We start from the raw sequence: 13,761 nt of genomic DNA, 5'->3' as shown, positions 1-13,761 counted from the left end.
TAAATACATAGTTTGTTTAGATTTTCTATACTCTAAACAAATAATATCTTGCCTTTGAAGTTACTCATGGAATGGTTTTTCTTTCTTTAAATAATAACCTCCCTATTTTTCTTTACCAAAAACTCTATTGAAGAACATGAATTTGATCAATGGATGATAGGATAAAGATGTATGCTTTTTTTTCTCAACTCTAAGGATAATATAGTAATGAAGAGTGTTAAACCAACCGAATGAATTTAACCCATTAAGATTGCATGAATTTCAATTACAAATTAATAAATAGAAACTTAATCTAAATCAAATCAAACCAACTTAAGTGAAATGAGGGTGCAAAACAAAGTTACAAACACCCATTGTTGTAACACCACTTCCAATTTCCAAACTTTGTAAAAATGTCATATTGAGGAAGCCAAATGGACCTTTCTTAGAGAGAAAAAAAAGTGGGTGGAAGGGCCTAAAAGACCAAACTCCAAAACCCAGATGGATGAACTTCACCTAACTCTTTAACACCCAATTCCCAAAATCCCAATCTAAACCCTTTAACTAATCTCTGTAATCCCTTTCACTCCAACATCTACTTTCTGAAGTTTTGATGTTGATTTTTTTGATTTTTTGTTTAATCAATTAATCACTAAATCCTTCTCTAATACATTACCCAAATCCCACTTAATTAACCACCTCCACTCCACCCTTCACCTAACAGCAACTTTCTCATTCCCCAAATTCCATCTCATCTTCCTTCCACTTCAAGAAAAAGAAAACCCTCAAATATCAAAACAAAACTAAACTAAACAAAAAGCCTTCTTCCCTCTTTTGCAATCATCATTTCCCTTCCTTTCTGTTCCAAGTGGTTGGATTTTGGAATTTGTTTGTTCCAACTTACAAAACCTCCAACCCCACATTTTACTCTCTGCTTTTTGTCTTCTTCCATTCTTCTACAAATTTGTATCTTCTTTTAAACCCTGTCTTCTTATTCACCAACAACAACCATTACGGCAACAGAAACACAGAGGACCCCTTCCTAAGTTATGAGCACAGCCAGGTTTATCAAATGTGTCACGGTTGGCGACGGCGCCGTCGGGAAGACTTGTATGCTCATTTCTTACACTAGCAACACTTTTCCCACGGTACCCATTTCACAACTTCCCTAATTTCAATTGAATTCAACAACTTTTTTTCTTTCTGGGTGTCGATTTTTTTCATTTGGTTTTTTGTTGTATTGTGATAGGATTATGTTCCGACTGTGTTTGATAACTTCAGTGCCAATGTAGTAGTCGATGGCAGCACTGTCAATCTTGGCTTATGGGACACTGCTGGTAATTCAATTAATCAAATAGTAAATACGGTTTTCTTTTTTGAAATTCTTCGGTATTTTTTAAGAACTTGGTTATGGAAATACAGGACAGGAAGATTACAACAGATTGAGGCCTCTGAGTTACAGAGGAGCTGATGTTTTTTTATTGGCATTTTCTCTTATAAGCAAAGCTAGTTATGAGAACATCTTCAAGAAGGTAATTTGAGTTCTTCCTGACGTATTATTAATATTATGTCGTGAATGTCACGGTAATGATTCTTGTTTTTGTTTTCTTTGCAGTGGCTTCCTGAACTTAAACATTATGCTCCAAATGTACCAATTGTTCTGGTTGGAACTAAGCTCGGTAATTAAAGAAGTGATCCTTTTTTTAAACTTCATGGCACTAAAAGACCAAAGTTCGAGTTTTATGAACAATTTTAACGAACTAAATTAAAAGATATTGAAATTGTTGTAGATCTACGAGAGGACAGAGAGTATTTGATTGATCATCCAGGAGCAACACCCATAACAGCAGCTCAGGTAATGAAATTAAACTAAAGAAAAGAGTTGATAAAAAAGGTAGATTCATGTATAGTGTTGGGTTGGGTTGGATTTAAGGTTTTTTATCTCTAGGGGGAGGAACTGAGGAAGATGATTGGGGCAATTACATACATAGAATGCAGCTCCAAAACCCAAAAGGTACAGCATTTTTCATTGGCAGTCTTTCCTCTCTCCACATCTATAAATACCATTGGTATATTAGAGAGTGATCTATTTAATTCTTCAGTTTAATATGGTATCAGTCACCTTTGAATAACATAATTTTTGAAAGTGTGGGTGGTGTTTTTTCTTTGGGTGCAGAATGTTAAAAATGTGTTTGATGCGGCAATAAAGGTAGCGTTGAGGCCTCCGAGACCAAAGAAAAAGGCTCGCAAGCAAAGGACAGCTTGCGCTCTACTTTGAAACTTCACAACTCATCTCTAATCACTTTTAATGGAAAAATTATTCCCTATGGTTAAATAATTTCTACACTGAAATCACACATATATTCAATGACCATATTCAATAATTTTTCTATTTCTTTATTATATATATATTCCCATTTGTAAGAATTGTGGAGGTATTTTCTCTCAATCTCAAAACTCTTCATGTGAGACAAACTTATTCGAAGGTTTTGTTTTGATTGAATTGTATTCTTTTTGTGGAGTTTAATACTTGTGCCTAAACACATCTTCCCCTCTCTTATCAACTCTACTCTTGCACTTTCCTATGTTTTTCATTTAGCAACTATTTCTGATTTTTCACTCATCATTAACCATAATTTCATGAGGTTGAAGCATGAATTTTTACTATCAAACTTCACATCCATCTCTCCAACACCATATTACTAATCTAATTTAAAAGAAAAACAAGAATTTGAGCTCATTGTTAGTGATGAGCCCAATCGATTGGGTTGGGCCGCATCATGGCCCAGCGAACTATTTGGACCGTGGATTGGTCTAATGGGTGGTAGCCCACTATACAGATGCCACAATAAGGAAGAAATTAACTAACAACAATAGTGGATAGTAAGCGTACAACACAAAACCAAAACAACGAACCTTGATTTTGTTCACTATTTTATAAAATCGATTGGTTTGATCGGATTTGGTTTCTGTTGGTTCAAAAAATACGAACCAATTACCACTCCTAGTTGATTGAAAAGGTAAGTTGTAAAAAATGCTACTTTAATTACAACTTTTGACTTAGTTTAATACATGTATCTTGGACCAAAATGTTAAAAGTTCGAATTAATCAATTGTTTATTGATTTAAATTTTTTAATTTAAGAATTTAGACCACCTTCTTAAATATTTAATTAAAAGGTTTATAATTAATTAGTGTCAAAACTATATATCAAATCAAAATCCATCACAAAAATAAACGAACAATAAGATTGAAATGTCATTTTTTTTTTTTAACGTACAAAGCTGTACTAATTTAGTTTAAAGAATGATATTTCCAACCCTCATTTTGAAGAATCTATAGCATATCTCTATTGATTTTAAAAAAAATTCATTAATCCCAATACAAAAACATGAATTCTTTCATGTTTGAAGAAGCTTGGTTTTCGTATTTATATTGACCACTGCCTTTTCATTTTTCCCTTCTAATCGATTAATATATAATTTAATGGTTTATTAGAATTAGAAAAAACAATAAATAAATAAATAAAGATATAATTAATTAAAACGTATTTAAGAAGATCGTTACCCTTTAACTTCCCAAGGTGATGCCCCCTTGATTCCCGCGGATACATATATGGTTATCAATTCAATATTGTTTTGAGTTTCTTTTTCTTTTCAATACTTTTTTTATTATAGTAAGAAAAAAAAAGTCTTCGGGAGGTAGTTGATTATTAATTAAACACACGTTTTTGTTTATTATAATTTAATTAACTTTTCTTTTAAGTTCATACAATACAATACAATTATTCCTTTTCATATATATATATATATATAAGATGGTATGTGCCATGTTGTATGTTTTTATTCCTTAGGACAAATTTTTAGTCATTACTAATTGGTAATTCATTTTGAATATGTTTTGTCGAGTGGACAACAAAACTATAAGAGAGAATGAAGAAATGTATATACATTGCATACATGGTTGGGAACAAAATCTAACATTCATCTTTAATTTTCTTTGACACATTTAATTACTAATGCGTGTACTCATACAAGGCATCTTCCGAGTTGTGAATATTAAAAAATGAAGAAAAGAAAGCCCGAGAAAGAATATAAATAATGCAATCAAAATTTCAACCAAAAAGAATAATTTTCATAAATAATATACATCACTTTTTGTAGCATATTTATATTAATAAAATATAAGTATAAAATATTAGACCACACTAACAAATTCAATTAACTTAAATTAAAGCTAGGTTTTAAGTTTTATTAAACTCACACGATTTATACATATACAAAGAACCACGAAGTTTCATAGTTCCTCAATTTATATTAGAAAACAAAACATGCATTAGAAATTCAATTACCTTCGCTAATGTTAAAAGAATTGCAACTTATCATACTATATTTAATAAATACCGTTCAAGTAACACAATCTAAATATGAAAATGGTACTCCTTCATTTTTCAATTTTTTTTAGAACAAGAGATGTTTTAAAGAAATTAAATGTCACAACGATAAAATAAACTTAATTCACAATATATACACCCGTCTAAATCAAAATGTTATTTCATAAACAATAACTAGAGCCACATATTGAACATAAAACTGATTTTGAAATTTTGGATTACAAATCCACAGGTCATAAAAAGTGAGAAACATTTTAATTAAAAAAGACTACTTTTAGTTGAGAACTAGGAAGATGATAGATTTCTTTAGTACAGTAATTAATAAGATACAAGGATCAAAATGAAGAGATATTTTAGGTAATTACTAACACATTGTACAGAAAAAAATGACAAAAACTAACGTAATTAAGATGTTTTATGTAATGGGTGTTGGCTTGGTTTCTCTCCCAAAAAATTCAGTGCCAGAAAAGAAAAAGAAGGGTACGTATAAGAGAGGAGTTGGTGTAGAAAATGGAGAAGATTAATTAGGGTAATATTACTATATATTATACAAGAAAAGAGAGAGAGAGAGAGAGAGATAAGAAGAGTGAGTGCATGTGGATGTGGATGTGGATGTGGAGTGAAGAAAAAAGGAATTAATAAAATGATGTATAGGTAGAGAGGCATGTTATGTGTATTTACTGCATGCACGTTAGCATTTACTGACTTCTGTTGCCGCAAATTTAGCTTAGACACACATATCCACTTCTTCTTTCACCCCTTAATATTTTAACAATATCAATATTAATAATCACCCCCTCCCCTTTTCTTTATATTTTAAACTTCAAAAACCCCTCCTCCCCCCCCAGCCATTTATTGTAATCATGTGCATGCAAACTCTCTCATCCCAAATTCCTTTTCTTTTTTTATATATCTATATATTATTCCCCTTCTTCCATTCTAATCTACCTAATCTTGCATGTACTTGAAGCAACTATTACAACTAAACCAAAAGACCTCAAAAAGGATTTCATACTAATAGTGTATAGTTTCCCATTTGGATTTTGGATCCACTTACTCGACTGTGATACTACATGTGTTAGTTGTTGGCAAGACTTAAGGCTTTGATACTACGTACCTTTTGTGTATTTTATTTAATGATTAAAATAATTAGCATAATCTCACTTCCATTGTAACGTGAGAGATTAGAGTACAAACGAGGAATACAGAAAAGAAAAATACGTACTAGTTAGGTAAATTACAGCTATTAATTAAACACAAATCATAATTTATTAACAATATATTAACTACCTGGAAAAAGAGAGAAAACAAGTTTATAACAGAGAGAGTGTTGAAGAAAATACATAATGGGAGTTTATACAACGTACGTTCACAATGGTAAATACATACATAGTGAATATTTAAAAATTCTACAATTGGAAGAAGCTAAGCGCGGTTTAAGAGATTTTGAATGTATGTAATGGATGAATGGTTAGAATCACGTGAAGGAATGTAGGAGAGTGAGGAATTGATGGGAGAGTGAAGAGAGTTACTATATAAGGAGGAGGCAAATGAAGGGGAAGATATGAGAAGGAAAAGATGAAAGAAAGAAAGAAAAAAGGAAAAAACAATAACGTGTAGAAATGGGGTTAATAAAAGAAGAGTGGGTTTAGGGTTTTTCCATTGTACGGATTGAGAGAAAAAATTAAATGAAAAGTGGAAAGAGAGCAAAACAATTAGTACACTTTAAAGTCCACTTCCAGTTCCTAAAATTGTTTTGTCCTTAGTTTCTGCTAACCTACTCTTTGTCTGCCCCAAACTTAGACAAAAGAACAAACCCCCTTTTCATCAACACACTCTCTTTGGTCCCCAACTCATCACAAAATCCCCCATCTTCCCCATTCGTATGCATATATCATCTTATTCATTCTATATCTATACGACCAACCCCTTCAACTTAAGGGCTCATCTTTGTGAAGAGGGAATAATTTTTGTAAGAGGGAATGTTTCTCTAACCTCAGTTGTATTGCATGTGTGTTTATATACATATAATGGTAATTAATTTTGTTTTCTTTTTCTTTTTGGTACAATTTTGATTTTATTAAGAATGTTAGGAGGGAAATTATTTATTAACTTAGAATAGATTGGAATATGAGGATATTTGTTGGTTAGTAAAAGGGTGTGTAAAAGAATAATGGAGAGACGTTGGAGGTTTTTGGGATTAGGTAGAATTTGGAGTGTAGTTGTTATTTTGGGTGAATCTGGGATTCTTAAAAGGTCATGTTTGGGTTTTATGTAACCTTTTTCTTCAATATTGTAATACAATTTTAGTATATTTTTTTCTTATTAGATTTTGAAAGATTAACTAATAATGAATGATTGACTATATATATATATATATATCAGCATGTTCAAATACATTTCAGTCAAAATAAATACATAAATCACTTTTTTTTAGAGCTCGTATCACGATGTTAATTAAATGCAAAGTGTCTAAGATAGGTATATTTAGTTGCATTGGGTATGTCATCACATCACATGATAGAGTGGAGCACAAAATCCTTCCTAAAATCCATAATTGAATAATTTCATGAAGAAGGAAAAGAAATGCAATTATTATTATACTTCTAATATTCATCATCAATAGTGAACTTGCAAGTCTAGAAACAGGTAGGAAAAGACCCAATAAAAGGACTAAAATATGAAATTCAAAATGTAAATTATCCACCTCTGCTTTTAACCCATCAAACATTACAACAAAAATTGAAAGTTAGAGCTAAAATTAATCGACATTTAACACACTCTCTCACTTATAGATTTAGATTTAAAGAGAAAGTAACATTATTGCAGCGGTTTGATTAACATATAAGATCCATATGCTTTTGATATCATCTTAATTAAATCACCAATTGTTGTTAAAGTTTAAACTCATAAATAAAAACAAGTTTAATTATACATTATCTAATAAAATGTGCTCATTTTAAATTACTCGATGAGTTTAGCAAGTTGAGTTAAGGTTAACTTGGTCAAAATTAGGATATGACTCGAAGATGGAGAGCGAGATAAATGGACCCCACTAATGATGAAATGCAGAGGCATATAGATAAATGAACAGTAACACATAAACATAGCATCTAAAAGGAGAGTGGAAGAGAAAAGGGATATAGGGGTAGGAGGATATGTTAACAAAGTGACACTTCAGAGAAGAAATTGGAGAGATTAATCATAAAGAAAAGAGATTCTGGTTTTGACAGAAGCATTTGGCATCAGAGTAAGTATATATACAGAATATAGGCACCCAGGGCCCTCCCACTAGGCCCCCCTCACTCACTCACTCACTGTCAATGCCATTACATTGATTGATGGCTATATAAAACAAACCATTTCTCTATACAATACACATTTGACCAATGTCACTTTCTTCACATTTTGTACTCTAATCCCCTAACTAATTAACCCTTTTTTTAAAAAGAAAAATCTTAACCACTAAAAATAGGGTTTTTTATTTGCTTCCTCCTAGTTACTTTAACCACCTTTAAAAATTATTTAACCAGAAAAAGATATAATGTAAATCTACTTTTTAGTGTTTTGAATATAACATGGTAATGTTATATGTCAACTTAATTGAAATATCTATATATTTCTCTTATAGATTTTGATATTATATTTTAAAACTAATTATCGATCAAGATACAAAGTAAAAAGAATGTAACAAAGATGGCTAAAAGTTCACCCCTGGTTGGGTAACGATTTGGGTTATTAGTTTTATGTTTTGAAAGTTATAATTTCCCCGCAATTTATTTGGTGTATATATAAATTCTTCAACATTTAAATTAAATTATTACGAAATATCAATATTATTATGATGGTGAGATGGCAGCCACCGGCGGGATGAAGGTGAGGTTAGCATGTCGGAATTGCGCCGACATAAAGACTTCATTTGCATGGGAAGTTGAAAATTTTGCAAACAAACACACACACACACATGTGGAGATTAGAGTTTGGAGACACGAATTGATATCAAAATATCCCTCACTTTTTTCCCTTTTTTTTTTTTGCGTCACTCACCATTAACACAATAATATATATAAATAACTCTCATCATGCATCTTATTCCATTATTTCTATATAGTATTATATATATTTGGCATTGCCTATATTATATGGGTCCAAAATATTCCATCTACGCCTTTTCTTTTTGTTATAATTTGTGAAATAATGGTGTACTTCTGTGGAAGAAAAGAAGTAAGATCAGAAACTAAATCATTAAGCAGTCGTATAGCCCATAACCTCTCTTTGCCTTCAACTAAAAGCCTTCATTTTTATATTGATTATATATATAAAATGTATGATTCTGTATAACTGGCACCGCCACTGTGTGTGTTGCGTGCAAGGCTTTGATAGTGAAAACTCTCTTTCAATTTTATGGTACGATTTTTACTACTCCTACTTACTCAACCCCCCCTATACTATACCCATTCCAACTATCTCATCTAATTTATCTAACCAAACCCCCTCTTTCCCTTTTATCTTCATCTTCTTTTTTCCTACAAAATTTCACTTCATTTTTTTTTTCTTTTACTTATTATTGTTGGAGTTAATTAAGACTTCAACCCTAAGGACATTTCAACTACATTCTCTCTTTACTTGTTACTACACTACTTGTGGGTTCAACAATCAATTATTCTTTCTTTACTTGTTACTACACCTATTTGTGGTTCAACAATCAATTATCTTACCTACTAGTTTAAGATTTTAGATTAATTGACAGTTTAAGATGATAAAACAATGTGATTCGATATTGGTATGGAAAATTCACATTTTTTTTCATATGTATGATGAAGTTCAATGCATAACTTTTATTTTTTTGGACAATGATTAGATACTTGCTATGATGTGTTCATCTCATAAGCTTCTTCCACGTAAAAACAATTTTTTTTTTTGAATTTTTTATATATTTTTCTTAATAAAAAAGGTCAAACACTTTAAGTACACTCCAACCTTTTTTTTTTAACAATAAACTTGCACTGCTATACGTTGTTGAACACAAAAAGCTTTGAAAAGTTTTTGACTGTGTGATAAAGTAGTTTCACACTGTTAAATAAGGAGAATAAGAAGAAAAAAAAGAGTCAATAGGGTTAATTAAGTTCATAAGTATGAAATTTTGAAATGGCCTAGAGAAATGAAATGAGTTGATTTTTATCTTTTTATTTTTTTCCTAAAAAAAGGTAACTTTTATTTATGTGAAGAGTTAATTAAAAAGATAAAAAGAGGGACAATAAATATTAATCCCTCGAGTCAATCCAAAAACTCCACCTTATTTCTCCCAATATAACATAAAGCTTTGCAATTACTATCCTCCCATCACCATTTTCCAATCAAAATTAAACCTTCATTTCATATTCCTATTGACTTTCAAAAAAAAAAAAAAAAAAAAAAAACCCTTTGGTCTCTACCTCTTCTCACCCCCTATTTATGTTTTGCAACAACCTTTTGTATTAGAATAATCCCAATCGCGTATTTTCTCTTCCCCCCTATTTAATATCCTTCTATTTAAAACCCTAGAAAAATTAAAAATACCTCAACTTAATCTCCTTCTCTCTTTCTCCATTAAAAAAAAAAAAAAAAAAAAACCCACTTCACTTTTGTGTAAAGCAAGGTTTGGCATTAAGAGGGGTTCTTGATCTTCTGTGACTCAGTGAGAAAGATTTCTAATTTAGCCCCCAACAACCAATTCCCTTTTCATTTTTCTATTTTGCTTCTCATGATCTCTCACCCATGAATAACTTTATCTTCTACTTTTCGATTTCTAGCTAGTTATAGTGAGTTCATCAAAAAGTGTTTTCACTTTTTAACAAGTCATCAAAAGAAAAGTTCAAAGTACTCTTTTTTTCTTTTCTTTTAAATTATTATTATTAATAATCTCCTTTTACAGTGGATTCCTGTTGTTTGTGGGGTTTTGAAAAAAAAATTATATATATTTTTGATCAGTACTGATCTCAAATTAAAGATGGGGCTTTTTTTTAAATAATAATTAAAAAAGAGAGAGGTGGGGTAGTTGAATAGGGCTATAAAGTTGAGATTTTTGGGTGTAGGTTTTGAAGAGAGGTAGTAGTATTGAGAGAGTGAGTGAGAGTGGAATTATAATATATCATAAGGAAACAAAAAGGGCAGCAGCATATCATATATTTTCATGGCTTCCTCTAACAGACACTGGCCTAGCATGTTCAAGTCCAAACCTTGCAATTCTCATCACCAATGGCAACATGACATCAATACTACTAGTCTTTCTTCTTCCACTCCCACTTCCTGCCTTAGATCTGCCCCTTACACTACAGGTTCTTCTAATTATTCAAAATCTCTCCTTTTCTTTTTGGGAGTTTAATATATTTGATATGATCAAATTTTGCGTGTGTGTTTTTTTTTATAGTTGGTGGGTGTGAAGAGAGGAGTCCGGAGCCAAAACCAAGATGGAATCCAAAACCTGAACAAATTAGGATTCTTGAAGCAATTTTCAATTCTGGGATGGTGAATCCTCCCCGAGATGAAATTCGAAAAATTAGAGCTCAATTACAAGAATATGGACAAGTGGGTGATGCGAATGTGTTTTATTGGTTTCAAAACAGGAAATCCAGAAGCAAAAACAAACTCCGCCATATCCAAAACTCCAAATCCAATCATAATTCCCAAACCACTACAACAACCTCCATCACCGCCACCGCCGCCACCACCACCGCCACTTGTTCTTCCTCTTCATCCTCTGACAAATCTTCTCCCAAGAAACCTCCAATAAAGACTCTTACCTCCAATAATTCAGTGACTCAAAACTACCTTCATCAACCCACCAACGAGATTTTGCCCGATCCCTTTTTCTTCCCAGTGTCCTCGACACAGACCGGGAGCGGCGGTGGAAGCTGTAATTTGAGTCAAGGGTTTTGCTTCTCGGAGCTGTGTAGTGTAGTGCAGCCAGTTGCTGAACATGGAGTTGGGCCTTGCACAAGCCTGTTGTTGAGTGAAATTATGAGCCCAACTGAAGCCTTAAAGAAAGATTTGGATCAAGACAAGATTAATATGGTGAAATCACAGCCACAATTTATGAATTTTCATCCTTCTAATTTGACTTCCTCTATTACTGATCACACTCTTTCCCAGTCCACTATTTCCACGCCTCTCACCACTCTTCCATCTCCTACCAATACAATTCCTCAAGGTAACATAATTAAATTAAACAAAAAATTATCTTAGATTTCATTTCGTTGTACATGTTTTAACCAATTAGTTATGTGATTGTATATAACAACCAAGTGTTTTTAGATTGCAGGTCAATGACCTTTTAACTTCATTTATTTAATTAAAGGAAGGATTTTGACAAATGGGTTGAAGAGAGTAGAAAGAAATGGATTTAAAAATTCATCGTTTTTTCTCCAAAAAAAATTTAGGATTTGAAGAAAAGGGTTTTGAGGGGCCGAGATTTAGGTTATGATGAATAATAATGTAGCGTTAGATGGACGTGTGCATGGGTTTTTGAGGCCCCCTTGACCTAGAAAATGGAATAATGATCATGTGTTATGCAGGTGTAGGAGAAGTTTGTGGCGTAGGAAAATCAACCGTATTCATCAATGGTGTGGGTTTCGAGGTGAGTTCTGGACCGTTCAATGTACGCGAGGCTTTTGGTGATGAAGCCGTTTTGATTCACTCAAATGGTCAGCCTGTTCTCACCAATGACTGGGGTCTCACTCTCCACTCACTCCAACATGGTTCTTACTATTATCTGGTATTTGCCCCTCCTTTCATTTACTTTTAATGTCTGCTAACCCATCTTAATTTTTAAACCCGAAAAGTCAAACCTTAAATGGCTGAAATCTAATTGATATATTTTGGTATACCTTCTGATTTTTCTCATCCTTACTCCCTAAGATTTTGGTATATCTTCTGATTTCTCTCGTGATCTCTTTTCTTCTTCTTTTTGTTGTTGTTATTATTATTTATTTATTGAGTTTTCATATGCAGATATAGAAGAATGGAAGAATGTGGAGGGAAGTAGTAGGGGAATAATGAATTAAGCTGCATGTGTTTCCTGTGCCTCTGATATATATCTCTCTATCTATGAGTAGCTAGGGTTTAGATTTTACTGTTTGTGACCAAGCTCTATGCGTGGGAGGAGATTATTAATGAACAATATAAATCCTTGAGGCACAATGTAATTTGTATTTTTTTTCTTAATGGACTTTTTATATCTATCTCCATTTTTAGCTAATTGATGTATTCACGGACTCACTTGACTTATAACGAAAATTAGTTAAAATGAACAAACCTTCACTTAGAATGAAATATTAATCGATTGGTTGAATCATTGACCTAATGGGTAAAGAGATGTCTTATCCATTGGATGATATCATCAAAGAGATTTTGTAAGATTCTTTGAATAGTTAATTGAGATTGAATTAGGGCAATTAGTGGTAGGAATGTTACAAGAATAATGTCGATTGAGAGTTTGCAGTTAATGAGGCGAGGAGGTTGCAGAGCCAAATTAGATGATATCATTTGTCTTAAACTCTGCCAGCTTTTTAGGATTTCTTTTGGTTTTGCAGTTTCATTCTCAAACAAAACCCTAATTTCAGTTCAAGTTGCCAACTTTGTTCCCAGTCAAAAAAGATTTTACTTTTCCACTTTCAGTTTTACCTTTTAATTAATAACCAGCATCTTGTTTTAGTAACTCCTCCACTTAATTAATTACTTTTTCCCTTTTCATTAAATTCATTAACTTTTTTTGTGTTTTCAAATTCCTCGATTTAAATTTCCTTATTGCCCTTACATTATGAAACTGTCATTTGGTGATCATTACAAAATTAGACTATGATTACTAAATATGGACTTTAATGACATCTCTTGACTGATTTAGTCCCTTCAATTAATGTGGTTTGTTTTATGACTTTTGTTCTTCTCTATTCTGTTTTTTTTTTTTTTTTTTACTAAAATCAATTTTAAGAGGAGAGATAGAACCTAAACAATATTTGAAGAGTTTGACTTGAAAATTTTTGTTTCCAAATAATTTATAATAGGATAGGTTGAGAAAATTAGTGTTGACCTAGTGATTGAATTGTGGTTAGCAATCTTTTTTTTTTTTTTTGTATTGTTTTTTTAGTACGTGAGAAGCCAATTTCTTGCATATTTGAAGTTCCACGTAAAAAAAACAGATAAACTCACGAACTAGATTATACTTTCTTTCTCAGACAAACCAATAAAATGAGTACAAATTCAAGAATTGAGGAATTGCATTGTAAATTTAATTGAAGTTACAAACTTTACAGTGCCTATTTTTTCGAAGATAAGTGAATTTGACTATTTACTATTGAACAAATTTAAAACTAAAACCAATCCTTAATTATGTACTCAATATATAGAACTTG

The 13,761-nt window shown here is 31.8% G+C and overlaps 2 protein-coding genes across 3 annotated transcripts; both read left to right on the top strand.

Moving 5' to 3' along the window:
- The first annotated feature begins 790 nt into the window (after window positions 1–790).
- On the top strand, window positions 791–2,537 carry LOC101218591 (rac-like GTP-binding protein RAC13). The gene is made up of 7 exons (XM_004134627.3): window positions 791–1,127; window positions 1,229–1,316; window positions 1,402–1,511; window positions 1,595–1,658; window positions 1,770–1,834; window positions 1,928–1,993; window positions 2,156–2,537. Exons 1-7 carry the CDS (start codon window positions 1,029–1,031, stop codon window positions 2,255–2,257), a joined length of 594 nt encoding a protein of 197 aa, XP_004134675.1. The 5' UTR covers window positions 791–1,028; the 3' UTR covers window positions 2,258–2,537.
- Window positions 2,538–10,428: 7,891 nt separating this feature from the next.
- Window positions 10,429–12,664, top strand: LOC101218828 (WUSCHEL-related homeobox 9). Of its 2 annotated transcripts, XM_011659931.2 has the most exons (5): window positions 10,429–10,689; window positions 10,782–11,425; window positions 11,504–11,561; window positions 11,926–12,125; window positions 12,362–12,664. In XM_011659931.2, exons 1-5 carry the CDS (start codon window positions 10,545–10,547, stop codon window positions 12,365–12,367), a joined length of 1,053 nt encoding a protein of 350 aa, XP_011658233.1. In that variant the 5' UTR covers window positions 10,429–10,544; the 3' UTR covers window positions 12,368–12,664. The 2 variants fall into 2 exon arrangements, with proteins under 2 accessions (XP_011658233.1, XP_004134676.1); XM_004134628.3 differs by having other exon boundaries at window positions 10,430–10,689; window positions 10,782–11,561.
- The last annotated feature ends 1,097 nt before the right edge of the window (window positions 12,665–13,761 follow it).

The sequence above is a fragment of the Cucumis sativus genome, chromosome 6 (genome assembly GCF_000004075.3).
Source record: "Cucumis sativus cultivar 9930 chromosome 6, Cucumber_9930_V3, whole genome shotgun sequence".
NCBI classification, from domain to species: domain Eukaryota; kingdom Viridiplantae; phylum Streptophyta; class Magnoliopsida; order Cucurbitales; family Cucurbitaceae; genus Cucumis; species Cucumis sativus.
Note: the sequence above shows the minus strand (reverse complement) of the source record. Positions and strands in the feature narration are given on the sequence as shown.

What these genes read in the sequence shown, in the direction of transcription:
- LOC101218828 (XM_004134628.3), top strand. Translation starts at nt 10,545, where the DNA reads ATGGCTTCCTCTAACAGACACTGGCCTAGCATGTTCAAGTCCAAACCT. An exon ending in ATCTGCCCCTTACACTACAG is followed by an intron (nt 10,690 to 10,781) that starts GTTCTTCTAATT and finishes TTTTTTTTATAG; the next exon opens with TTGGTGGGTGTGAAGAGAGG. An exon ending in TACCAATACAATTCCTCAAG is followed by an intron (nt 11,562 to 11,925) that starts GTAACATAATTA and finishes TGTGTTATGCAG; the next exon opens with GTGTAGGAGAAGTTTGTGGC.
- LOC101218591 (XM_004134627.3), top strand. Translation starts at nt 1,029, where the DNA reads ATGAGCACAGCCAGGTTTATCAAATGTGTCACGGTTGGCGACGGCGCC. An exon ending in CTAGCAACACTTTTCCCACG is followed by an intron (nt 1,128 to 1,228) that starts GTACCCATTTCA and finishes GTATTGTGATAG; the next exon opens with GATTATGTTCCGACTGTGTT. An exon ending in CACCCATAACAGCAGCTCAG is followed by an intron (nt 1,835 to 1,927) that starts GTAATGAAATTA and finishes TTTTATCTCTAG; the next exon opens with GGGGAGGAACTGAGGAAGAT.